At 45.1% G+C, this 26777-nt stretch overlaps 1 protein-coding gene across 3 annotated transcripts in view; it reads left to right on the forward strand.

The window, feature by feature from the left end:
• The first annotated feature begins 11097 nt into the window (after window positions 1-11097).
• Window positions 11098-26777, forward strand: part of ACSL6 (acyl-CoA synthetase long chain family member 6) — a 58252-nt gene continuing 42572 nt past the window's right edge. For all 3 annotated transcript variants that reach the window (XM_083871788.1, XM_083871789.1, XM_083871790.1), the window contains exon 1: window positions 11098-11147. In XM_083871788.1, the coding sequence (XP_083727914.1) occupies window positions 11099-11147 (49 nt within the window). In that variant the 5' untranslated portion in view covers window position 11098. The remainder of the gene's footprint in view (window positions 11148-26777) is intronic.

The following is a 26777-nucleotide window of genomic DNA, read 5'->3' on the forward strand; positions in this document are numbered from 1 at the left end:
TGTCTGCTCAGAGGTGCCTGAAGGTGTCCAAAGTTCGAGAAGTTCTTTTGGTCATGGAGAACAGTGCTAGAAGACATGGTTGGAGGAAGGATGCCCTCTGTTCTGGCTCTGAACACAATCTCATGTTAATGAGATGGATTTAATTTCTCTGAACGGAGCATATTGCACTAACCTTGTGCTGTTAGTATAGTAAATACTGGAAAAATCTGTGTTTCAGGCCATAATCTATGTTGCAAATGAGCCCACACCCACAGGCTTCATTGCTGTTCATGCAGTCACATAGAGAAGTGTTTGACTTCTTCAGTAGGGATGAGATTACTGGAAACCAGGTGGTGAAACATGGGTTAATGAACTGCTCTACTGGAAGACACTGAATTACTCTCATACTCAGCTTCCCACTAAACTGAGCTGAAAATTTAATTATTTTGGGGATGCCCACTCTGGAGTGAGCTTGTGCAAAATGGTAGATTTATTCCATGCTCAGTAATCTTGCTTTATTTACTCTTCTTCCAATTATTTTTTGAAAGGTGCATATACTTGCAAACATACAAAACTTTCTCCTGGCACTATCAAGACCAACTATTTGGTGATCTTGATTAAATAATTATGTTAATTACTTTTACTCAATCAAATTCCTGGGGGAATAAAGGAATAGAATCATAGAATCATGGTATGGTTTGGGTAGGAAGGGACCTTAAAGATTATCTCACTTCAGGAACCATGGGCAGAATAAGAGAAATATTTGTGTCAGAAAGTTAATGTATCTCATCTAGGTTTTATTTCCTGTTTCTTATGGAAGCTTTACAGATGTTTTCTCATAAAAACCACAAGTGCAGATAGCAAGTGCTTTCTTGTGCCATTAGTAAACTCTTTGTGAGATCAAATGAGGACACCAGAGATGCAATGGTATGATGAGAGCTTTAACTTCCAGTTTTGATGTACATGCAAATTCTTGCTGCTGTGAAATGCACCTCTGCAAACGTTGCTCCGAGTCATGTGAAGAATTCTATATTTTAGAAGGGGTCTTTGTCAGCCTGATGTGAAAATGCAAAAATTGAGTGTCCTGATGGGCTACAGCCTGGATGCTCCCTCTGCTTTCCATCCAACTATCTACTGCAGTCAGACATTTCTAGGCATGGCATGTCTAGATTCATTTAGACAGTAACAACAAAAGCCATGACATCAGGTGTATTGGATGGATCAGTCTTGATCTTCCCAATAGATAAGTGTTTGTGTACAAAACCTCATGGCCCTTTGGGATCCCATTGCTCCAGAAGGGAGCCCAAAATGGGCATTCTTGGTTCTTGTGCTTTTTGCTCCCATGTGGCCAAGAAGTAACTCGAGACATTTTGTGATAATCTATGCAGTGAGTAAAAGAACTATTTCTCTCTGCATTTCTGGTTTTGTTTCTTTTTTTCTTTTCTTATTTTCAAACTCACAATGAATTTTGTGCATTTGGTAATGGCTGTGGCAAAATGCGAAGTACAGTGGTAGTTAACATTTATAAATACTTTCATGACATCAGCTTGAGATGGCTGCACCAGCACTATGTGAATTAGAGACTTTATCAATAGCACAAAGGGAGGAACATAAGCCAGAAACCACACATCCAGAAACATAAATCAGTGGAGGTCCCTGAAGTTGACCTGGCAGACAAGAATGATTTAAGTACAGCAAGTAGTTTGGGATATTTTGCATAAAAAATACAAAGCAGAATTGAAAATATTGATGAGAATCTGATGGTTATCAGGCTACTATCAACAATGAGGGTAAAAATCAGCCAATTTTCTTCCAAGCCCCTTCTGATGTGGCAGGCAGCCTTAGGCATGCCAGGTAGCAGTGGGAAGGACTGGAAACTCCTCTTCCCAGATGTGGTGAGTTGATGGTGCTCACAAGTTGTGTGGTGGTTTCTGTTTCAGAGGAAAAATGCCACTTATACACAGTAACTGCAAAGACAAAAAAATTTTACAAGTAGTTGTTGATTTATATATGAATATCTTCCATGAAATGGACCTTCAAACCTCAAGAAAGGAACTATCATCGCAAAGCCACAGCTATTGGGAGGATCCTTGTAGCCAAAGGTTTTACCTGGGCATTTTTTACAGGTTTGTCTGGGATAAAAATGACCTGGTAAAAGATTTCACAAATCCATCTTTTTTTCTGTGTTTTTTCTTGCAATATGGTATAAAAAGTGGTAAAAGGATTTACTACAAAGTTGAACACTGAGAAGCTTATCTTAAAGGTCCTTTACAAATGAAATAATTCTGTAATTCCTAAGAAATAAAATCCTAAAATCTAGTTTGCTTATGTGACCATATATTAGTCTCCTTGAATCATGCTTTCAAACTTTCTTTATTTATATTTTGCTTATTTTTTTTTCCCTGAAAAATTTGTTGAATCTCTGTTTTGCTTAGGGTGGACCTCTCTTGGGTGGCAGTTTTTCTGTAGCATTTCTAAATTTTAAGTCATTGTTTTGCAAGCTTAATTATCTTTTAAAGTAATTTTTTTCCCATGTAATTTTGGAGTTTCTTTTACCAAGTAAACCAAACCCCAAAATCTCAGGCAATGTACCTTTTGCAGTCATCGTGACACCAGCAGGGTTAAGAACTCAGTGAATTGCACTGTATAAGGCCATAGAGATTTCAAACAAAAAGTCATTTCATGTTTTCAGTCTTGCTAAATATCTTTATATACTAGGTCCTATTTTTAGAACCTACTGACATCTTCAAAATGAGTCAGCATCCCAGTCAACACGGAAAAAAATTGTCCTGGTGATTAAACATTGATAAGACTGTTGAGAAAAGAACCTGACAGCTAAAACATGAGGCTTCCCACAAAATGCAAAAGATGCATCTTTTGGAATTGCACTGGGAAGGAGCAGAACCTCCAGCCTGGTACAACCAGTGGGATTCAGTGCCTGGAAAAATACCTGTGTCTGTGTGGGAACTGGTGGTGCAGCCCAGCTCCTCAATGGCAAAAGTGCTGAGAGTCAGAGGTTAAAGAGCCCAATATGGAGTTTGTGGAGCAAAGTGTCTTAAGGCACTTTGTGGCTCCCCAGCAGCTGCAGGAAACTCTGCTTGGAAGATTACTCACATCCTTTGCATGTTTCTGGCCTCTCCAGATCAGCTGAGAGGAACATCAATGTTTAGAATTGCTAAATTATTTTTAAACAAACAATAAGAGAGACCATTTATTTCTAACTCATTTCAAACAGCCAGGGTATTTTTTTCTCTGTGTGTCCCAGATTGCTTTCCCCACAGACCTATGGAGGGTGCAGCCCACAGCCCATACCCATCAGTGCACACTGAGCAGGCTGGGGCCCATGGCAGCATCCCCATGGCTACAAGCAAACTGATGTGAGAACACAGAGGTGAGAAGTCAAATACGTATCAATGTCAGCTTGTTCTGTTTAGGGAAAAAAAGCGGGAGGGAGGATTTTCAGTGAGGATTTCAGTCTGGTTTTCCCCACCTGAGTACTGAGAAATAGGTTTTTAGATATCCTTTGATTGTCTAATAAACTACTGCATTCCAATACCTCTTATCCTTGGGAAAAGAGAAGTAGGTTCTGGGAGTGAGTCTGCTACTTTAAAGCAATCAGCAGACAATGTCTTTACCATCATTATCCAGAAGTGGCAGAGGCAGCACAACATGCCTTTTGCTTCAGTGCTGCTGGCTGGCAGATCCAGCTGCTCCTGCTCTGCTCCTCTGGAAGAAAGAAGGAAACATTGCTCTCCAAGGAATGGCTTGATCTGTATTAGGAAAAGATCTTGAAGTCTCTTGTGTGCTTAAAGGCAGCTGCTTTAACATTCAAGAGGTGTTTATGAAATAGTGACATAAAATGAAAATAAAAGCCTTCTGGAAAGCAGAGCACTGCTATGGAGAGCATTGCGTGCTTGCACACGGCAGTGGCCTGGGAGTTACCACTCTAGGGTGTAAAGAGTTTAGTTCAACAGAAACATTCCTCATGTCATTGAAAAAGCCAACTCACTCTCTGTTGTACCTACTTAGATTAAGTTTTCTGGGTGCATGTCTTTGCTTACCAACCCTGGGGGTTTTGTGCCATCTTCTTGCCTAATCAGTCATCTTTACAAGATCCTACTATGATGCCTCATACTCAAATTCAGTACTTGGCATCACTCCACTCCTCAGATTTCATCCACCTTCTTTTCCAGAGGATATTAAGCAATGCAGGTCTTTGCTACTGTTAATTCTGGCTTTAAGTGCTGTTGCTGAAACATGGTTTTGTGAGCAATTAATTGTTTCATGCAATGGCATTTCCCTTTGACTGAAGCGATCCAAAGCCCTCATCACTTTGGTTTTATTTATGCTCCCTTTTTGCACATTCAGTCCTGCATCCATTCATTGAGACTGGGATTTATTTCCCTTACATCCATTTTATTAGACCATTCAGTCTATTTTACTCCCTTTAAAGAAATAATATTTGATTCAAAATATTAATGAAAAACCTACTATTTAACAGCTACTTTTGCTGTTACCTTGGTAAACAGTGAGTTTTTCTTGTGCAACAAACTCAGTGCTGATCCTTCTACAGTACTTCTAAAAAACCATATTAAGATTCAGCTCTGATATTCATCCCTCGTTTATCTTTGTTTTTGAATAGTTTTCTAAATTCTTTACCTTGCTGTTATAAAAATTTAATGACCAATCAATTCTATCTTTTAATTAAACTATCACAAATAGGCAGCTGGCAGATGATCACAGCAAGAAGGCAAGTAAAATCAAAAGCCCTGATAGACTGGGCTAAAGGGCTTTTTGTCTGCAATATAAATGCTTGTTTAAAAGATGTTCCATTTGAGTACAAGCTAATAGAAAATAATGAATAAATGTGTGAGATGATAGAGAGTAATAAAAAGTTTTATATAGGCATTTCAGCTTGCACTCTTAATGGGGATATTTCTGCAGCTCTTTGATTTCTGATGCTTTTACTGGAGTTGACTCTCTCCCAATTGTCTGAATGAGCTTCTGACAGCAGATGGCATCTTCCTCAAAACCAGAAATCAAAAAGGGATTGCTACAGGAGGAAACAAGGTGGAAAGTTCATTACCCTGCTCTGCCAGTCTGCTGCTGTTGATAAGGTCACATTGTGGATCAATGGCAAAATTTGGCCATGAGGACTCTCTCTGCTCACACAGGCTGGTGAAGCACAGTGCTTTATTGGAGCATTTACAGCTCAAAAGAGCCTAGATGCTTTTTAAATAATAGGGTTGACACTTCAATGGCTCACCAGTCAGTTGTTTGCAGCCAGTGCACAACCTCACTACCCACACAACTCTTCCATGAACAGATCAGCTTTCAGCTGTCTCCAGCCAAAATCTGTGGCAAAAATATTTAATATACATTAGATATCACTTAAAACCCCACCTAAAGCTGAGGAGTACTGAGCTTTTGGATATGCTCAGGTCTTGGCTTTGCCCTTTACTTAGTTTAGAGGTGTGGCTCTTGGGCTGCAAGCTGAACCACAATACCTATATTTGTCCATTATCCAAAGAGAAGAGCTTTTGTCTAAAGAAAGCTCAAAGGTCATTACAGTGTATGTTTATATCTATATAAAGAGATTGAAGCTTTGCTTCCAGTCTGATGGAGGTTTAACATAATTTCCTGCAGCAGCATTAAGCTTTTCTGGCCACAGCAGAAGTGTTACCAGAGCTTGTTCTGCTTTATTGATGGGATCGTTTTGGATTTGAGCTGTGAGTATGTCCTCTAAGCCAGAAGAGGTTAAGTGAATATCACTTATTTTCTTAGTGATTTCAGCATAGCTGGCATGAAGGGTTATGGGATTAAATTATTTCTGTTGAATTCTGATATCTTCATTTGTTCCATAACAACCATAATAGAACTACTTGTTTTCTCCCTTCTTACTGTAATGTATGAAGAGTGGGTCTGGGATTTGGTTTTTTTTCTGAAACACCTCTTCTTACTTTGTCTTTGCAACTGGGGCAGCAGCAGAGCAGCAGTAGCACCTGTGCACTCTTTGCATAACCCCACCAGAAGTGGTTCAGAGAGTTAATGGTAATGAACGGATGTAAACAGAAAACCAAAAGAACAAACTAGGTCATAATATCACTTCTAATCTAATGCTTGTTGGTATTTCTGCATCCTCAAAATGAAATATTCTATTTTTCCTTGTTTTTTCACAGTCAATCAACTGAGTTTTCCTGCGAATAGTTGAGTAGGGGTCTTGTCTCCAGACTTTTCCTTACAGCCATGAAGATTTTGGCACTAAGGTCATTAATCTCAGCTAGCAATGATGCATAACTGGAGTTTTATGACCAGGGGAGGCTTAGATTGGCTATTAGGAAACATTTCTTCAGACACTGGCAGAAACTGCCCAGGACAGTGGTGGAGTCACCATCCCTGGAGGGATTTGAAAGGTGGAGTTGTGGCACATGTTGAGGACATGGCTTAGTGGTGAGCTTGATTATCTCAAAAGCATTTACTAACTTGAAGGGTTCTGTTAGTCCAGTGCAGAATGGACTTAATTACCTTCTCTTCCACAGGTAGGAGAAGATAAAATGTCAGAAGAAGAGGCTGGTGATGAAGCAGAAGACAAAAAAGGAACAACTGCAACTCCTAGGGTAACTCATTGATCACTGTTGCTATCTCTAATGTTGGCAGTAATATAGAACACAGTAGGCAGTCCCTTAGAACCTCCAGTTATTTAATGGGGCAAAGAACAGGTTTGTCAATAAATAACGATCCTGGCTGAGCTGCCGCTGTCCGTGGTGCTGGAGGTGTCGCCGGAGCCCCCGGGGACCAGCCGCGCCCCGGCCGCGATTGTCTCACTTGTCTGGTCTGTGAAAACACCCGAGCAGGGAAGGGCCTCGAGCTTCCTGTGTGGTGTCAGGACTGCGAGGGCTTGCAATAGCTGAGAAAAAAAAAAGTGAAAGGTGCCTCCAGAGCTAGATAGAAAAATTAATCATTCTTCCTCAGGTGTGTTACTGCATTCCAGGTCTAAAAGAACTATCTTTATTTTCATAAAGTGTACTGAAAAAATACCTTAACCCTCCCCACATATATTTGCTACATTACTTGTCATAAATCTGTCAGCTGCAATTTTAGAAAGTTAAAGTTGAGTACCTAACTCATCTGAGATGCCCAGCCAGCCACTTTAAAGTCATTTTCTTCCAGACTATCATAATACAGTAAAACAACTACCTAAATGGCAGGAAAGCCCATGATGGGAGAGTTCACACCCTTCCAGTTGTGGGGAAATCCAGCCATGAGATGGGGAAACCACAGACTTTGCAAGTTTCACTTCTATCAAAAAGAATTTCTTCTAAACTGATGACTTGTCAAAAACTTTTCATGCTCTTAGACTTGATAAATTGGATGACTGTAGTAGGTAAGGAATTGGCTGGATGGTCACACTCAAAGAGTTTTGGTAACAATGGTAACTGGTTGGCCAGTCACCTCTGGGTTGAACAGAAATCCAAAGAAAGGATAAAGGAGAGGACTCAAGGTGTAAATACAACCTTCAAAGCTAGGTAAATTAAAAAGTAAAAGCAAAAACAAACCACAGAAACAGAAAGCAAGGAGCTTTCAACATTAACAAAGGGAAAGGAAGCTTCTGCTCACAATCAAACAGATATTTTGGAGCTGAGCATGTTGTGGTTTGATATGAGACAAGCTCACTTGACAATATAAAGCTGCAAAGAAACACTGAGAAATGATGGGAACAATTGAAACATCTTTGTGATCAACACAAAAGGAAAGTTGAAATAGCATCCTGAATAGGTATGATCTTTATTTAGCAGATTCCTTCATTGATTCCACCAATAAATGCTGAGTTTCACAAGGAAAGGCTGATATTTTAATCATAGTTCTGCAATGAAACAATAAAGAGAAGACAAGGTTATAATTATAAGAAACCGGAAGGGTAGACAGTTCTGCTACTGGAATGTGAGGGAGTGCTGAGTCACCCTGCATTAGGTGCTGCCATAGTAACTATTTACCAGCTGGTTGGGAATGAGGACAGACTGAAAAATTTGAAATAAAAATTACGTAAATCCTGACTTGAAATATATTTCATATGCTTTTAAAAATATTTAACAAAATAGAATACTTCTGAAGGTTTTTAATTAGTGTTACTTGGGGTAAGTAGATTATATTGGACTACTGAATAGACCCACAAATGTATTCAAGCAAAAAATAAACTGATTTCTTCCTAGATAGGCTAATGTTACTGTATCTAATTGTGAGAGCAAGTAGGAACTGCTTTGTATTCATGGGGAGTGATAGAGTGCTTGTTCTCTACAATCCAGCCTAGGCTGTGATGCAAACAGAAGACGAGAGTTCTGGTAGTAACAGCTCCTGGGGTGGATTGAAAAACTTAACATACTTTAGAGAGGTGTGAGCTCAGATTCCTTGGCCAGTTTTTTCCTGATATTGCCTTCAGCTCTGACTATTGGGAAGGTCACTGCTGGTAGTGGCTTTAATTTCTTGGTGGCTGAAGGTCCCCTGCAGGAGAGATCACTCTGGTGCAGTAGTGATTTGGGGCACTTCTGCGAATCATAAGATTCTGGGTGGTTTCCTAGCACGGAAAATTTCAGCATCATTATGACAGGTGTCTGTCACTATAACACCTCCAAAGACAGAACATCCATTACTATTATACCAGTAAGTGAGAGCACTTACATGTTGTTGAGGTGTGGTCAATTTCAGAAAACTGTAGGTGGGCCTTTTGATAATCAGTTTGGCTAAGTTTGTCTCGGACTGTAGTTACAGAGAAATAGAAAGCTAGCAAAAGTTTTAAAGTCAAGAATTAGAGAAAGGTTTATGAGAACTCTGCAGAGAGGCAGGAAGTTTGTGGTGAAACACAGGAAGTCACTTGCCTTTTTTTTAATCTGTGTAGAGCTTGGAGGAGCTGCTGCAGGAGATGCTGAGGTCAGGAAAGCACAGGCTTTGCAGAGCACAGGCAGACACCTTGTGGCTCCCCAAAACAAGGGCATGGAGGTCCAGGTGGGACTTGTCATGCCAATGAACTTCACTTCTACGGTAGATGAACAAAAAGTGTTTCCAGGACTCATTGTGCAACTGCATGCAGAGATCTGTTTCCATAAATCTTAATGAAGTTTTGGGAGCTGGTACTCTTTAGCCAGTTTCCTCTGATCCCTCAACTTTTCTAATGAGGTATTATTTAAAAATACTCATCTCCTCAAAGATCAAGACATCCTGAATCATAGAACATTTTGGATTGGAATGGACCTTTAAAGGTCATCTAGTACAACTCCTCTGTGTTAAGCAGGGAGATCTTCAACTAGACCAAATTGCTCAGGGCCCTGCCCCACCTGGCCTTGAATAATTCTAGAACAATTTGTTTTGTTGTATCCATTAGCTTCAGTATTGCCATTTCCAGCTAACAAATTCCAGGAGTCCAGAAGCAGGGCTCAGTTAATGACACTAGTGGTTCAGGGAGAAGTCTGGGCTTGCTTAGACACAGGAACTGCAGGATCCAGGTAGCCTGCAGAAGATGAGACATGCTAACAGCCTTGCAACACAAAATTGGCCACAGAGAAGCAGGTAAAAATTGGCATAGAAACTGGTTTTCGTTCTCAAGAAAGAGAAGGCTGTAAGAATATGCTACAAATGTTCTTAAGTAAAATAGATTGTGCACTATTTAATCTATAATCTGTCTCACTCTTAAGCAAAATGGATGGTAGTAGAAATGATTTTGCCAAGTCCTATTTTATAGCTGTTATATTTGATTTTATGGCACTTGAAGGTGTAGCTGAAGTCCCAATTGCTTTAGAGGCATTTACTATGGGAGTTGCAGTCTGAGGAAGCAGATACAGTTCTCTTTGGTTTCCAGCTCACTTGTTAGAGTGCTTGATGATGGTTTTCCACCTTGAGACTGTGATCTTGAAAGACAAAGAGCCCTTGACTTAAATGGACATGACAATTTTATAACAGCTTTCAGGAGTGGGCAGTGATGACTCTAATACAAATTACATCAAATTTAATCAGCTTCTGGGCTTCTGTACACAGGACTTTTTTAAGTCCTTCTCATATTGAATCAAAAGGAAACCACATGGTGATTTTTTTTTGCCCTAGAATAGAAATTCTTAATTTTCATATGCTTCATTTTTGCCTTTAAGAAAACGAAAAGCTTCTTTCTGCAAAGAAAATGTGTGTCCTTCACAGCTCTAATCATACCTGAACTACTGCTAGTTCCTGGTACAAGCAGAGAATTTTATTGGTGTTCCCAAAGAGTTAAACAGCTGCATATCACAGCTTGGAACAGGCAGTTCTGCCCTGCTGTGCAGACCTGCCATGTTAGTGACTCAAACGACTGTATAAAAAGACAGCTGAATAAAAAGACAGGGAGGGTCTCTTCTACCCTTTGGCACTGCCATCCTGTTTACTCCACTGGCACTGATTCCCAGAGGGGTGCAGACCTGTTCTCACTACTGGTGCAGCCCTTTTAACACCTTCTTCTGCAAAGCCCTCCATGTATCATGGAGCTGGGACATAATTTTTTTACAACTAGCTTGTTCAGGGAACAGTCAAGAACGCAAATCTGCTCTTCTCTCCTCTCTCCATGTATTTAGTATCACATACAGATTGCCTCTTTTTTTTTTTTTTTTTTTTTTTTTTTTTTTTTTTTTTCTTTCTTTTTTTTTTCTTTCTTCGTTTAAGTAGTCACGAGCTGAATGATGATGAGATGTCTAGAGGCAATGCCGAGCTGTCTCTGCTGATGAAGCTGGGTGTGTTTCAGCATCTCTGATAGTCTTTAGTTCCGCTGTTGTGCAGATCACCGGGCAGCTGCAATTCCACCGGCCAAAGGTGAAAATAAAGCTATAAAGGAGTAAGCTTCTCCCCCTCGCTGCCCCCGCCGCCGCTCATGGATCCGAGAGGATAACGATGCTCTGACGAGCATCCACGCACCACCGGCAGCATAGCCCCTTTTAGGAGGGATCTGGAGGGCTCGGAAGGATGGGGAGAGGAGGAGGGCTGCTAAAAACACCGCCCTCCGCCGGGGGAGCGGCGGGGAGTGTGCGGGGCGCGGCGGGCCGGGCCGGCGGGGTGCGCAGTGAGCGCCGCAGTGCGCGGAGCGGGGCGCAGGGGCCGCGCCGCAGGGATGCTCGCCCCGCTCCTGGGCTCCGCGGGCTCCGGCTGGCTGCTGCTGGGTGAGTGCTCCCCCGACCCGCCTCGGCAGCGGGGGTTTGTCCTTCTCCCCGCCCCTCTCCCTGGTTCCCGGCTCCTTTCTCCGCAGCGGGTGGGGACGCGCTCCCCGCCTTTGCACGGTGGTACTGGCCCGAACCCTCCGAGCGGCCTCTGGGCCAGCGGTCCGGCTCCCCATGGCCCGCCCTGCTCCGGGATAAAGGGTATTCCACGCTCTTTGAAGGGAAGAGGCAGGCGGGAGCGGCACTCTGCATGGGGATGGGATGATGCTCGGCGTGATGCGTGCGGCGGAGAGCCGGCACCATGAGCCGCTATGGCAGTGGTGCAGAGCTCGGCGGGATGCATTACATAATATCTCTCAAATAGTCCTGCTGATTTGTTCCACCAGTCCACCTCTGGTAAATTTGTTGGGGCACTTTGTAGCCGGCATGTGAAATAGGGTGGCGCGCTTGCAGGGGTGTGTGCGTGGTAAGAGCAGCTGGGCAGAGAGTGATGCTGGATCCCATTGTTTTGTGGGCAGGCAGTGACGATTCCAAATGGGTCTGCATTAGGAAATTCTTGCAAGCCTGAAACAGGAGGATTTCTGTAAGGTATTTAAAGGTTCATCTCGAATCGATCTGCTGTGCTGATTTGAAATTGAGTCCTTTGAGTCTGTGTGAAGTGTCTTTTCTAAAGAAAGGTAATGTTCAATGTCTGTGCTATTTCTCCCATTATGTATCAAAGAGCTTCCCTCTAGACAGACAGACTTCCAAGGAGAAGAACTGCAAAGGGGAAAATTATTTTAAAAGACAACATCTTAGCATCATTAGATAAATGTTCTGAGGGGAGTGTTGATAATGGAAAAGATTGTAATTTTTTATGTTCATGTCTACTTGCTATTTTTGATTATGAAAAAGAATTTTTCATACTGAAAAAAAGGAAACCTAAAATTGCTAGCCTGAATTTTGCCTCTGAAAATATCCTGGTGGATCTCATTAAAGGCAGTGGCCTTACAGCTGCTTATATCAGCATCTTGAATCAGCTGCTTTAGAACTGGAGCAAAACTCATGCGGTGAAATATGGCCCAGAAGGAATTACATGGGTAAAACAGAAAGGAGGACTTGGCTGGGAAGCTGTGGGCAAATGTTTGTTACTGTATTTTGGGCCCCAAGCCCCAGGGACTGCTCTGAGCCACATCACTGGTTGCACCACGCTTGTTTATGACAACAGCAGGAGAACAGGACCCACTGGGAACAGGTCTCCTGTGTGAGCTCCTACCCTCAGTCCTCCACATCCACCCTGCAGTATTGATTTCTGTGTTTCACGTCTCAGGCTTTCTGCTGTGTCCCAGCTCCTCTCTCATGTGCATCTGGCTATCCCAAAGTGTGTATCTGGGGCCTCACTTAATGCTGTGCTCACTTTATTTTAGTGTGGACATGACTTTAGCCCAACATTTCTGTCTGCAGAATAGGTGCCCTCAGAAGACAGATGTGCTGTTATTGCCTTTTACAGTGGCACTGAGATGTGTGCCACCACAGGTCATCTCTGGAAGATGGATACCACCAGAGAGCCAAAGGCTCTGCCTGACCTGGCAGTGTGGCACCTGCTCAGCCCTGGAGCAGCAGCTGTTGCTCTCTTATCTGGTTTTGGCTTTCTGGTGGCCCCATCCAATCAGTCACTGCTTCATGTTGCAAAGGATTCACCATGGCTGCACTGATTTACTGAACAAGGGGTTCCTTGGCCATTACAGCCCCGTGATGCATTCTTCTTTAATTCAAATTAAGTTCTGGTGCCATTAGAAAAGTTTTAACAATTTGACAACAGGTCTATAATGTTCATCTCAATAGATAATGGTAGAAGTCAGTGAAAGACAAAGCCAATTATTTCCTACTGTGCAGTGTTGGATGGTCTGATGGATGCAGAGAGTGATATAATAAACACAACACAAACCTAATGGCAAACTCCCCTAGGGATTTGAACATTGCTGGTTTTGTTGAACTTGTCCAAGAATTCACCTTACCCCTTGAATCTCTGGGATTTCCTACATTTACTCTTCTGTTCTTCTCTTTCCTGTGGCTGCAGCCATGAGCCTCTTGCCTGCCCTGTCAGTCCTGCCTTACAGAAAGGACGCCTTTGTTCTCTCACCTCCTGGCAGCAGCTGGAGGCCAGGCAGGCACCTGCATTCATGTGTGGAGGCACAAGAAGGGAAATCTGCCATCACAGTGTCCCTTCCCACCAGCACCAATGCACAGCTCCAAATATTTCTCAGTGCATGTTTGCAAAGGGATGGGAGGTTCATCTGGGGTCACAATAGACTTGTATCATCCCACCACTCCTGATCCTGGCTCTCATGCTGTGACACAGGAGCCCTTGGTGATGCTTTGTGTACAGAGCAGATGCCCAAGGCTGCTCAGCCCAGCCTGTGGAGTGCCAAGTGCTCCACCAGAGGCAAAACCCGTGGTGTCGGTTGAAGTATATTTAGTTGCTTTTATTCTTCATCCCTCTATTACTGCTCCATTTGAACATTTGCTGGGTACTATAAAAAGGAAAGAGTAGATGCATTTGGATTTTCCTTCTCCCTCAAAGGAAAGGACAGGATATAGTAATGTTTCTCTGCTGCTCTGGACTGATCTGGACATTTATTTGATTCTTGTCTCCACAACAGAACTACAGATATTACCATTATATTCAAGTAATAAAAATAGGAGAGAAGCTTTGAAGACAGATGGTAAACTGAATTAAGTGAATACCCTCAGAAATAGGAAAGCTGACTTGGGAGTGAGCCAGAAACAAAGAAATACAACATTACATCAGTAAGGGTATAATTGCCCTTTTGATGTCACCAAACAATGGAGAGCACCAGAGGGTTTAAATGTTTCATTGTGAGTACATTTCTGAGAGCACTTTGGGAGAAGTATCTTCTTCTTCCTTCCTTGCACAGTTGCAATCAGCACCTGGATCTCTTATAGGTAACTGGAGTGAGATGGAAAGAGATCGTGGGTAAGGTGAGGCAGGCAGTTACCTTTTGATGGGTTCAAAGGTATCCAGGGCAGCTCTTTTCCCATGGCTTTGTTCTTGATTTTGCTACATTATTTCTTCATATAGACCCAAATAACTCAATGAACCTCCTTCTGATTAGAAATCAGCATGAAAGAAAAAACATGTTAATTTTTTTCTTTTATTTTTAAGTGTTCTGCATACGTTCTTTGGGGATGGGCCAGTACAAGTAATGAGGTTTTTTCCATCACTGCTATTTCTGTCTCTTGTGCTACTGTGCAAAGCCAAAGCCCTGCAGGTCCTTGGCACTGGGGACCCATCTGTCCCTGCTGTTGTCCCCACAGGGCTGCGGGTGCTGGGAGCAGGGACAGCTCAGAGAAGGAGCAGTGCAGGACTCTGCTCCTGCAGCTCACTGGTCTTGTCCCTTCTGGAGGAGGTACTGGTGGTCCAAAGTGCTTCATCCTCTCACCTCTTTTCCCACTGAACAGAAGAGTTGACAGAGCTTGGGAACTCAGATACCCTCTTACCCTGTGAAACCACTCAAATAGAGTGGAGAAAGGTGTATTAGGGAGCATGCGGCTATAAAATGTATACATAAATAGGCTTGAAATATACACATAAAATCCATGAAGCCCCAGCAGGGACCCTCATGCTCCGTTCCACATTCTCCTGCCTTTTGCTGTGAGCAATGATTGGCTCTCCAGGAGCTTTTCTTCCCAGATATGCTGATTCAGGGTCTTTGCAAAGGCTTTTTGGAGACTTCAAGGAACTGAGCGTTGATTCCGTACAGCACGATACAGTAAAATGTTTTACTGGCTTGGATTGATTGTACAGTGTGCCACCAGGACTTATTGATGACAAATCATTTGCTGTGTCAAAGCCTCCTTACACCATAAACATTGTCACAGAGCCTGCAAGGTGACCTGAGGCTGGTGAGAAGGTGGGAGAAGAAGCAGACCAGGGGCTTCACCTCATTCTGCTTCTTCCTACACTCTGTGTATATTTTACTATCCTGCTGGAGACTGCACTATGAAAAACATGGTAGCTTGTGGTGTGAAACTGAGACACTGGGATGAGTGGGGATTTTTAGTCAGGAAAGTGTCACAACCACAGGGGTTGTTCAGCACCTGTGGGCTGGTCCCCAGCTCCCTGCTGCAGCCATGCTTCAACACCCTCTACTCACTGCTTGGGCTTTTGCAAGCAGTGATGTAATTGCTTCAGCTACAGTGTCTAGCAGATACTTTGGAAAAGCATGGCTGAAAATGCAGCCCCTTCTTATCATGGGCTGAGTCCACAGCAAGGTTTTGGCAAGACCCCATGGTGATTCCCCCACAACCCTCTAATTAGTCTCTCAAACTCCCCTGGCAGCTACACAGGGGTTTTTTCTGTCTTCTGTGTTGTGTGAGATATTCCACTCTCATAAACATGGAAAGCAGTTAATCCAACCAACCTGTCCAAGTAATTTTCTTCCACACCATAGGAAGAAAACGTCACTTGTCAAAAGAAAGTGTGTCATTCAGTGGAAATCACTGTTTCTATAGGAAAGCCCCAGTACAGGGAGGAAAAATCCTTTTATTCAGACCTGTGTGCCATGGTGTTGCAAGACTGCAGCTCACATTTCCATTTGCTCAACAAAGCGGCTTCAGTGGTGTAGATAAAATCTCAGAGACACCACATGAGAACTGCAGTGAGGAGTTTCCACTAAGCTCTGCGCAGTCACACTGCAAAATCCGTGCTGGATGAGGTGGCCTCTTAGAGAGTAACAGGCTCCAAAGGCATCTGGGGGTTTTTAGGTGACTTTTCTCTCTGAGGTCAAATGTGTCACGTGGCCCAGGAGCACCAATTCCAAAAGCTTTGGAAAAACAACCCTAGCAAAGGGTCTTTTGTCCACTGTTGCCTGTGGCAGAGGTGGATGGTTACCTGTGTAAATCCATCATTAGTGGCCAGATTCTAAGAGACCCTTCACTGCTGAGGGTTTTGTTGATGGCAAATAGGAGGGGAGCATCAGTCCCACACCTGGGAACAGACCCTTGGATGCTCCACCTACCTGCCTGAGTTTGTGTTTTGACCACAGAGGAAGGACAGCCACATCAAAGCTATCAGCCAGATCAGTCACTGCAATGGGACTTTTTGCTCTGCCAGAGGAGGTTTAGGTTAGGTATTAGGAAAAATTTCTTCATGAAAGAGGTGGTCAGACATTGGAACAGGTTGCCCAGGGAAGTATGAGAGTTGTTCTCCCCAGAAGTGGTCAAAAACCATGTAGATGTATGTGGTGCTTGGGGATGTACTTTAGTGGTGTGCTTGGCAGCGCTGGATTAACCATAGGACTCAATGACCTTTGAGGGTTTTTCCAACTGTAATGATTCCGTAATTTTTAAGTTACAATTTTGGGTCAAGAAGCAGAAGCCCTGAGGTGATAGGGACCTAGTGTGTGGGTGCTGTGTCAGCTGATCCTCCCACAGAAGAGTAACTCTCCCTGCTGTGAACATACTTCCGTTTGGGAAAGTTCTAGAAACTACAGAACCCTCCAAGTTTCCTCTGAGATTTGCTTATGACTAATCCAGATCTTGTTTATTTGGATGCCAACATGATGTCTCAGCCAAGCTATTAGTTTTCCCCCTTTCCTCTCTGGGACAGCTGCCCATGTGTCAGATCTCTGCCCCGTCCTGTCTGCTCCTGGGGCTGTGCCCCCTCTTCAGACTGGCATCTTTTGCCTTTGGAAAGGGTGAGTTTTTCCTGCTGATGAGAGCACGGGCAGTGCATGGATGGGTGCAGAAGGCACCACAGCTCACTTTGGGCTGGTGCTTGACCTGCTGTTGGATGGAAAATCGCACTTCCTTTCCTGGGCAAGCCACTGTGTTTGTTCATGGCTGAGAATCAAGGGGCTGAAATGACCTTTCCTTCTTCCACCAGCCATTAGGAAATTGAGGCCAAATTGCCCCCATGCACAAGGTAGAGCAGCCCCTGGGCTTGTGCCCACCCATGTGGGCCACTGATGGTGCCCAGGGAGGGACAGGGGCTCACGAACAGGGTAGGGCCTGCATGGTAACGGTCAGAGCCCCGCTCCTCTCTGCCTCCAGAGCAACAAGCAACTCCTTTCCCAGGGCTATGAAATCCCTAAGATCAGCTTCAGGAGCCATACTGACATCGCTGTGACCGCTGGGGTGTCCCACTCGCTGCTGAATGGCCCCAGCTAAAAGCTACCGCAGGGAAAGCACTGAGATGTTCACTAAGCTGGCATTCCTTTTTTTTTTTTTTTTTTTTCCCATTTCCAAGGGCAAGTATGAGCTAGCTGGCACTGAGATTGCTCAATTGATTCACTTTTGTTTTTCCCTCTTTGAAAAATTATCTAGAAAACAATCATTCTGCTGTTGATTGAAGTAAGCTGGAAGCGATCTAAGCATTGAAATTACAGAAGATGTGAATGGTGCAAATTTAACGTCTATTCTGCAGAAAACTACTTAGTTATAAGAAGTGGAGAGAATATTATTTATTGTTGTAAGATTCTTTGCAATGATGACGAAAAAAAGACAAATATATTAGAATCCCATTTGAAATGTTGAATATTCTTTATTTAGTATCTCCAACTGCAGGAGGATTTTTACCTTTTTTTTTTCAAAAGAAAAAGGGAATTTTGTCCCATTTGATGCCTAAGAGATGATAACCGGCACTTAAGAGAAAAAAAGATGTGGATGGGAGAAGGAGGAAGGGTGAGGGTGCAGCTGGCTACTCTCTTAGTTGAGGGGTTTTCCTTTGGGAAGGGCAGAGAAACTGTGATATTTTGGCTGAGGGTGAGGGGCTGGGCTCGGCTCCTTGCTCTCGGATTGGAGGTGAGATAACTGGGCTGAGATTGCTGTGGGAAGACTTAGCCGCTATCAGAGTTGTGAAACTGCAGGAAAAACAAAACCCCTCCAACAACATTTTTAATGTTGAAGAGTCAAGGCTTTACTTTATTCTGGCCAGGATATTGTTCTGGACAAGATGTACCACAGAAATAATCTCATCCACACATAGCCCAGGTATGCAGAACAAGTCGTTCCATGACATATGTTTTTGCAGGATTTCCCCCAAACTTTATAAGGTCAAAACCCATGGAGATGTACTGTTTCAAAATTCATTGGTCTAGACTTGAGCCACCCCTAGTATTCAGTTTTCCATTGAATCCAAATTTCTTTGCCTCCAATATTAATTAGGTCTTCATTCTTCCATCTTCTTATCACTCCTTTCTGGATTAGATGTCTTCAACTTTGCAAGAGGCAGAATGTGAGGGTAGATGTTCGTAGATGGTTTGTAGATGCTACTGACGTTCCGTTGATATTTTGCTGATGGCTTTTTATCTTTCTGGGTATCTTTGGGTTACTCCCACCCTGTTGGTATGTTAGGCCCATCTCCTTGGAGTGACATTGCATCTCCTAAAAAAATATATAGAAAATTCCTTTCTCCAAGGCAAGGTGATGCCTAGCTAGAGACAAAATAAAAACTTAGAAGTTATATTGTAACTGTAAACAGTTTGGGTTTTTACTGCTTCCCCTACTGTGAGCCTTTGCTTGTAAGAGCAGCTGTTGAACAGGGACTTTATCAACACCTGACCTCACTGGAAAAGGGCCCTCACCATCTACTGGGTGCCCCAGGGGAAAACCTGGGGCCCGGAGCCCCTCTGAGGGAGCTTCTCCCGGCTGCCTGTGGGAGTCCAGCTGCTGCTGCACTGCCCCGGCCATTTCTTGCTGCTGCTTTGGGTTTTTTGCTACACTTTATCCTGACACCCAGCGCCTGCCAGGGCCCCTCGTGGCTTCTGCCTCTGTCACTGCTTAGGGCTTAGTGCTGCGCTTTGTTTTCCCCCGTGGGGTGGCTGCCCGTGCCCTTCCAGCGCCGCCCCGGCTCCGGCTCCCGCCCGTTCCCCGCCCTGAGGGCCCGGCCCGGCCGCCCCTGGGGCGCTGCGGGGGAAGCCCCTTTTCCTGCCCGCCATGACCCACGGGCAGACAGGGCCTGGCCCGCCCACAGCGCCCCCTGCAGCCGCGGGGGAGCCACCGCACCCGCCCTGCCCGGCCCGGGGCCAGCAGTGCCCCTGGCGGCCGTGACCGGAACTGCACCCAAGGGAAAGGCCGCCCAGCCCAGGGAAGTCTCTCGTTGGGTTCTGCTTTGGGTTGTTGTTGGAGCCGTTGTTGTGGTTTGTTTGCCTTGTTATACACATATAGACCAGTAAAGCACTGCTATTCCTTTTCCCATATATTTGCCTGAAAGCCCCGTATTCTCAAAGTTATGATTTGGAGGGAAGGGAGTCATATTTTCCATTCCAAGGGAGGTTCCTGCCTTTCCTGTCTTTCAAACCACAATACCAATACGGCTCAGTTTTGGGTAAAACCATTCTCCATAACTGCAGCTAATCTCATTCAGAATTATCTTTTCTTCAGCAAAATGTTTAAATATCTCCTTGGAGCCAAGAGCAGCTTGTGGCTAGCCTGCGAGCACCAGCTTGTGAAAGGTCACCCAGGTCATGCCAGTGTCCTGATGTCCCCTGAACCTTTGTTCACTGTGAGTCTCCCTTGCACACCCACTCACGTTGCTACAGGGCAGGGACACCTGCCACTAAACCAGGTTACTCTAAGCCCTGTCCACCTGGTCTTGAACACTTCCAGGGGTGGGACAGACACAGCTTTGCCGGGCAACCTGTGCCAGGGCCTCACCCCCTTCACAGGGAACCAGGGTTTTGAGGTGCTGGGGGAGCCACCCTCAGTGACCTCCTCCCTCTGTCTCTTTGGAATACCCGAGTCCTGCTTTCTTTCTGCCTGAAAAGTGCCTTTTTGTGCCACTGCCTCCTCCAGCCCTGAATCTCCTGCAGCTGAGAGGCTGCTGAGGGTGGTGTGATGCTCTGACCTGCCAACAGCAATTCAGGGCTGTGTTTCTTTTCAGAGAAGGCATTTGCATATCCTCTATTCACTTTATTTGGTTAAATATATTTCAAAAGGCAAAAGCTCTGGGTCATTGAGACTGCAGAATGAGCTGTCTGGGGGCCTCCTCCGTCTTAACCCTTTTGGAACCTTGCTCCAGCATCTTGCAGACTTAAAATATCCAGGAAAATATTTTAAGCCTGTTTTTGCAGTTTTGAGGAAGGAGGCTGGAGACAGGGAAAGCCCTGACAGAAGTCAGCAAAAATGTGCCATATATCTTTGAACAGAAAATGCACTTATGTGCAGCCACAGACTGACTTGCAGAGAGTTTGCAAAATTTAGTGCAGACAGAAATATCTTCAGGATGACTTGAAAGTACCTGTGAAAACAGGAGAGCAAAACCAAGTTACAGCAGTGTCAGGCACAGAAAGCTGCAGGGTGTCTCGGGGTGTGAGATCAGCAAAGGGAACTTTCTAAAAACAAAAATAGAAATAACTAATTGCTGCTTTAGTTAACAAAATAAATAAAAAACCCTGAAGCAACAACAAAGATCCTGAAACATAAACCGTGTGTTTAAAAATCATTCAAACTATGTAACTGCTTTTTATTAGTGTTAGGAGAAAAAAATATTTCAGTGAAGTGTTTAATTTGGAATATTTAAGGACATCTCAAATCATAGCCCAACCACAGATTTCTCAAAAACCCTCCATGAGATGATGCCAAATCTCCCCTTTTCCCTCATTTTCTAGCACAGCCCCAGGGCCTTGCTGCCAGGGGAACTGAAATTGGATTTGGGATGTGGTTGGGGTCTCTGGCTGGTGGATTCCAGCCCTGGTGCCATGCCAGGGTGCAGGAGAGACCCCTTTGGACTGGGCCAGGACACAGTCCCTGCACTTCACTGTGTGCTGCACCTACCACACTCAGCTGCAATGTAGAGACTGTGCTTCTGGATGCCTGTAAAGTGTTTTGAGGATTACAGCTGGGAAGAGATGCATAAGCAATAAATTCATCATTCTGGGTTTATTTTTGTTACCATGCCATCAGTTGGCATCCCTGTGGTGTAAGGAAATTGAGGGCTGGAAGGAGAGGAGGCAGAAACTTGCCCAGTAACATAGTATTAATGTTCCTAATTATTGAAATAAACCTCTGTTTGTGCTGTATGCTTCTTTCCTGCTGCTCTTTGGCAGTAGTCAAAAATATAGGCCGTATAAACATAAAAGCATAATATCTGACCAGAAGATATAGAAAAGAAGACCACTAAAAAAGAAACACAACACAGTAAAGTTCCCCTTTTATTTGAATTAGTGGCTGTTTTTTATTCTACTTAAAGCATGATTTTCCATGGATGGGCCTTCAGGAATGTAGATACACTGTTGGCAGATTTCTGTTCTGTAACTGAAGCTATCACTCTGGTTTATGGGAATGTCCTTAAAACCATAGCAGCAGTTTGGGGGTTTTTTGAGTTATCCGCAGAATTTTGAAGGGCAAAGTGGAACTCTTCCACAGAGCAATGGAATCTCCCAGGCTATCTCAGCTCTGTGTGGTTTCCTAGTGGAACAACCTCATTTAGCTGCTCTGATGACTCCACATAGAGTCATAGGATAGTTTGTTTGGAAAGGACCTTTAAAGTTCATCTAGTTTAACCCCTCTACAATGAGCAGACAACTTCAACGAGACCAGGCTGTACCAGGCCCTGTCCAATCTCACCTTGAATGTTTTCAGGGCTGAGGCATCCACAGCTGCTCTGGGCAACCTGTGCCAGTGTGTCACCACCTTCCTTATAAAAAAATAATTCCTTATATCTAGTCTGAATTGACCCTCTTTTAGTTTTAAAACAATTAAACTGTGTCCTATCCTGTATTCTCCTGGATATAAGCAGCAATGTTTAAAATCTCTTCAACTTTAATCTGCGTTTCTCGTTAATTTTGATAAAGTACAAAAGCATAGAGAGATTCCATAGGTTACTCTCTTTTATAGGACTCTTTAAAGCACTGTGATTTACTGATTTTTTTTTTTTCCCCTGGATGGGTCAGGTCTCAGCCAAATCCCACAGAAGTTCTTTGAAGACTTTCCATTGATATTACTGGTAGATGGGTCTCACTGGGCTTTAGACTGAGTACGAAAGGTGAAGTCTTATTTCCTTTCTACTAATATAAACATCCCTGCTACTTAATGCTCCAAGGTGAGGGCCAGTCTGGAGCAGATTTCTACAGAAGCAGAAGTCACCCACATCCTGGTTTGAAGCTTAAAGAGTTTTGTGGCTCCTATTGCCAAGGTGGGGTTCTGGATGCTCAGCATCTCTGTGCTCAGCCCCACCAGCCCTCAGCTTTCTGTTCTGCAGGGCACAGCTCACACATCTGCAGCAGGATCTGAAAACAGACTTGAACTGTTCTCTGTGCTCCCATGCCAGAGGATCTCATAGCAAATCCCTGTTTATGGACAACTGCGTGCTTTCTCTTGGCTGTGAGTCCAAAAAATGTGATTGTCTTCCCATAAAGCCCTGTCCCCATCACTTTGCCCTGCAAATTACCTGGCAGAAAATTCCGGGGTGGGGGAAAGCTTTTATTCAGTGTATTACCTTGAGTATGCTTACATTGTTTTTCCCTTAAGGTAGGCAGCCCACATCCAGCTTCTTCTCTTTGTTCTCCCTAAAATATCTCCAATAGTTGCTTCAGAGAGTGAGTCCAGATACGTACATGCAATGAAAGCAAGACAAGAGACAGAGAATTACTGCTCAGGGTATTTACAGAAGAGGTAAAAAGGTCACACTCTACCATGAAACACCTTATACTCAATCTCACCACCTATGCTGAGAGTATATTGCCCATGGTGAGCTCCATCTTGGTAGAGAAGACCTGTCCTTATCAGCAGGAGCTTGAAAGAAGAGCTCCATAGCACAGTATATTGTTTTTAATCCAATATTCACATGAAATCAGGATTCCCACATCCCCTTTAAGGCATTTCTTCATGAACACAGATATGCTGAGACTGTGGGCTACTGGCACTGAAACTCCCAGCCAGCCCAGGGCTGTTCACACATCTGAAATATTTTCCTGACTACAAAGATTCTGTCAATCTGTAGCTCCTAAGGAACAGGGGGGGCAGGAATTTGAGCTGATGAATATTGCTGAGGTCCCATTAAGCCAGCACTGTGATGCTGATTTGGACCTGCAGACTATTCAGTCTAGTACTCCCTGCCCTACCCTGGCACTTTAATGAATTAAACCTGGTTGCAGAGCAACCCCCATGTGACCCAAAGGAGTGATATTTAAAAATCCTGCCTGAAATCTCATTAAATAGTCTCTTCATTCATGGGTGTTAAGTGTTCTTTGAGAATTCTCCATTGTGAACTCCAATATCACAAGTAAAAATTTAGAACAGGTCAGACAGAAACTTCATTAACTATGGTAATAGTGAGTCTTCAGACAGCTTCTCTCCCTCTGCTCCCCCCTTTTCTGCCGAGCGGTTGTGGCAATCCAGCCAGGAAAAAAAAGCGTTGAGGAAAACAATAATTTCAGTGTTAATAATGCCAGATATTCAGCCTCTGGAAGGGCAGACCCCTCAAATGCCTTCCTAACAGCCAGAGTCCTAAGTAGGAATCGAACAGTAAAAAATGAAGAGTAAATAATGTGATGATATGGAGCAAGGGCTCCCGGGGGCCCAGGGTGGCACACCCGTGTTATCTTTGCTCAGGAGCGGGAGTTGGAAGCTATCAGACACTGCTGGCTTTCAGTTGAAAGGAATGTTCTTGTAGTTAAGAGAGTATTTCAGCCAGATCTCTCAAATGTAAATGTTAATAATTTACCATGACAAAAGAATTTCAAAGTTCTGGTCTTGTTATTTTGAGTGTAGATTACCAAAACCTGCTTTGAGCCGAAATACCAAGGTGTTGGGTTTTTTCTTTCAATATATGCAGCAGTATAAGGATGATGTTGACAATACTTACTATCTTAGTATTTTATTGATTCAGAGGATTTGTATTTATTCTACTCGATCATCACAGAGTGTTTTGGGTTGAGACGGTCCTTTAAGGTCATCCAGTTCCAATCCCTATCCCAGGTTGCTCCAAGCCCTGTCCAGTCTGGCCTTGGACATCCAAGGCTGGAGCATCCCCAGCTTCTCAGGACAGCCTGCTCCAGTGTCACCCTCACAGAGAAGAATTTCTTGCCAATATCTAACGTACCCCTATTCCCTGTCAGCGTGAAGCCACCACCCTTTGCCCTGTCACCATTTGCCCATTTAAATGTCTGCCCATATCTGACCTATGAAGTTTATAGTGCAGCAGACCGGAACTGGTGGCATAGACTTTCTCAGTGTCAGAAATTTTATTTTATGATGACTTTTCCCAAGGGAATATATATTTAAAAAAAAAAAAAAAAAAAAAAAAAAGAGCGCCGTTTCTAATTTTAAACTGCGCATTTGCAGGAAGGTTTTACAGTTTTACACCCAAAAGCCTTGCTTCGAGCCTGTAAATCCTCCAGTATAACATAGATGTGCGAAAATACTGCAATATTCAGCTATTCAGGAGCGGAGGGGGTGGGTTTTTCCCCTCTGGAAGGCGGCTCCCACCGCCCGTGGACGTGGCAGCTCAAGGGTTACACGGGCATCGCTGCTGCTGCGCTAATACAGCCTAAGCCGATATTAGCCAAGCTTAACTTCTTTCAGGCGCTCGCAGATGCGAGGGGGAGGGCGGTCCCGGAGTCAGCAGTTCTGCGCGGGGAGCGGGAGGGCACAGCCGGGCCATGAGCTGACCGGGCACACGCGGGCCGGGCACGGCGGATGGTGAGTCCCGCCGGGTCATCGCTGCTCCTGCGGGGCGTGTGAGGAGCCGGGGGCGGGGGAGTCCCAGCGCCATCCAGGAGCTGCGTCCGGGCAAGGCTGCGGGGGGTCCGGGAGGAGCCGGGGGGCTCCAGACGGGACCCCCATCCCGGGGGCCTCCCCGGGGCCCCGCAGGCTGCACCGGAGCCGGGCCCCGGCACGGCGAACAAAGCAGAGCGGCAGAAGCAGGAGAGAGCTGCTGTGCGGAGACACCCCAGTGCTGCTGGGGGTGGGTGGGCTCGTTTGGCGCGGGGATGCAGGAGGGGCCGTGGGACGGGGCTTTGGCAATTTCCCCTTGCTGCGGGTGTTTCCAGCAGCCTTAGTGCGGGGAAAGCTCCTGCCCGCCTCTGGCTGGGGTTCCCAGCGCTGGAGGCGATGGCTCCGTGGGTCCCGGGGGCTCCGGAGCGCGGGGTGACAGCCCTGGAGGCCAGAGCCCCTACCTGCACCCCGGGATCAGCCGTGGGGGCAGCCCTACCTGCACCCCGGGATCAGCCGTGGGGGCAGCCCTACCTGCACCCCGGGATCAGCCGTGGGGGCAGCCCTACCTGCACCCCGGGATCAGCCGTGAGGGCAGCCCTACCTGCACCCCGGGATCAGCCGTGAGGGCAGCCCTACCTGCACCCCGGGATCAGCCGTGAGGGCAGCCCTACCTGCACCCCGGGATCAGCCGTGAGGGCAGCCCTACCTGCACCCCGTCAGGCGTGGGGGCAGCTTCACTGGGATCAGAGATGGAGCCTGGCGCCTCGGGCTTCCCTGGAGGACTCTGCCTCTGTTAGTGCATTGCCCCAAACACTTGACCCTGCATATCGGGGCTTGTTTTCCACAGCAGGAGCTCTGTGGAGCCTGGCACACCTGTTTAGTTGTGGTTGACCTCGAATTCTGTGTTGAGTTTTGGGCCCCTCACGCCAAGAAGACATTGAGGGGCTGGAGTGTGTCTGGAGAAGGGCAAGGGAGATGAGGAAGCATGTGGAGAACAAGACTGATAAGGAGCAGCTGGGGGAGCTCAGCCTGCAGCAAAGGAGGCTCAGAAAGGACCATTTCACTCTACAAAAGAGGTTGAAGCTAGGTGGGGAGGTTGGTCTCCTCCCAAGTAGCAAATGGAAGGATGATCTCAAAGATGAAATGACCTCAAGGCATGCCAGGGGAAGTTTAGGTTGGATATTAAGAACCTTTTCTTCACCAGAAGAATTTTTTAGCTCTGGAAGAGGCTGCCCAGGACAATGGTGGAGTCACCATCCATGGAGGAATTTCACAAATGTGTAGATATGGCACTTTGGGACATGGTTTAGTGGCAAGCCTGGCAGTGCTGGGGGAATGGTTAGACTCTATAATCTGAGAGGGCTTTTCCAACCTAAATAACTCTGGGATTCTGTGACATCCTGCTGGTTTCTAGGTTTCTGTGTCTCAACTTTCAGCCACCCAGACTTCAGTGTAGGCTCTTTGCAGTGTATGTCTCTGCCTGAGGGATCTCCCAGAGATGGTGACAAAACTTGCCTTTGCCAAAGCTATGCAGCAGTGGTAGGTTGCAAGCATTCAGTGTACTGTGTGATGTTGTTCCTAATTCCATGCTGTGCATTTACTTTCCTCAAGAATGGAACCATGATCATGCTCCATCCACATGGGAAGATTGTGCTGCCATGTTGATTGTGAGAGCTCATGGGGGTGCACCTTGGTGTCAGAGAACATGAAAAACTTCTTTGTAGCCATGAAATCCCCTATGTGGACATAGTGTGGTTTCTTGCTTGCTGTATTGTGTATGTGCCTGTTGCATCTCGTCCTTTGGCATGCTGGGGACAGAGAGGGTTGGGGATGTGAAGAGAATGGAAGGATGCTTTCAGTAGTTTTGGGGAGCCTCCTGGAAGGTGGAGGGTCCCTGCCTGCTCCTGGAGGAGTTCCATGTGGTGGGTCAGGCATGGCCGCGGGTACAGCTGCAGAGGTGGCTGTGTGTACTGT

Source organism: Zosterops lateralis (assembly GCF_965231275.1).
Source record: "Zosterops lateralis genome assembly, chromosome: 14".
Classification (NCBI taxonomy): domain Eukaryota; kingdom Metazoa; phylum Chordata; class Aves; order Passeriformes; family Zosteropidae; genus Zosterops; species Zosterops lateralis.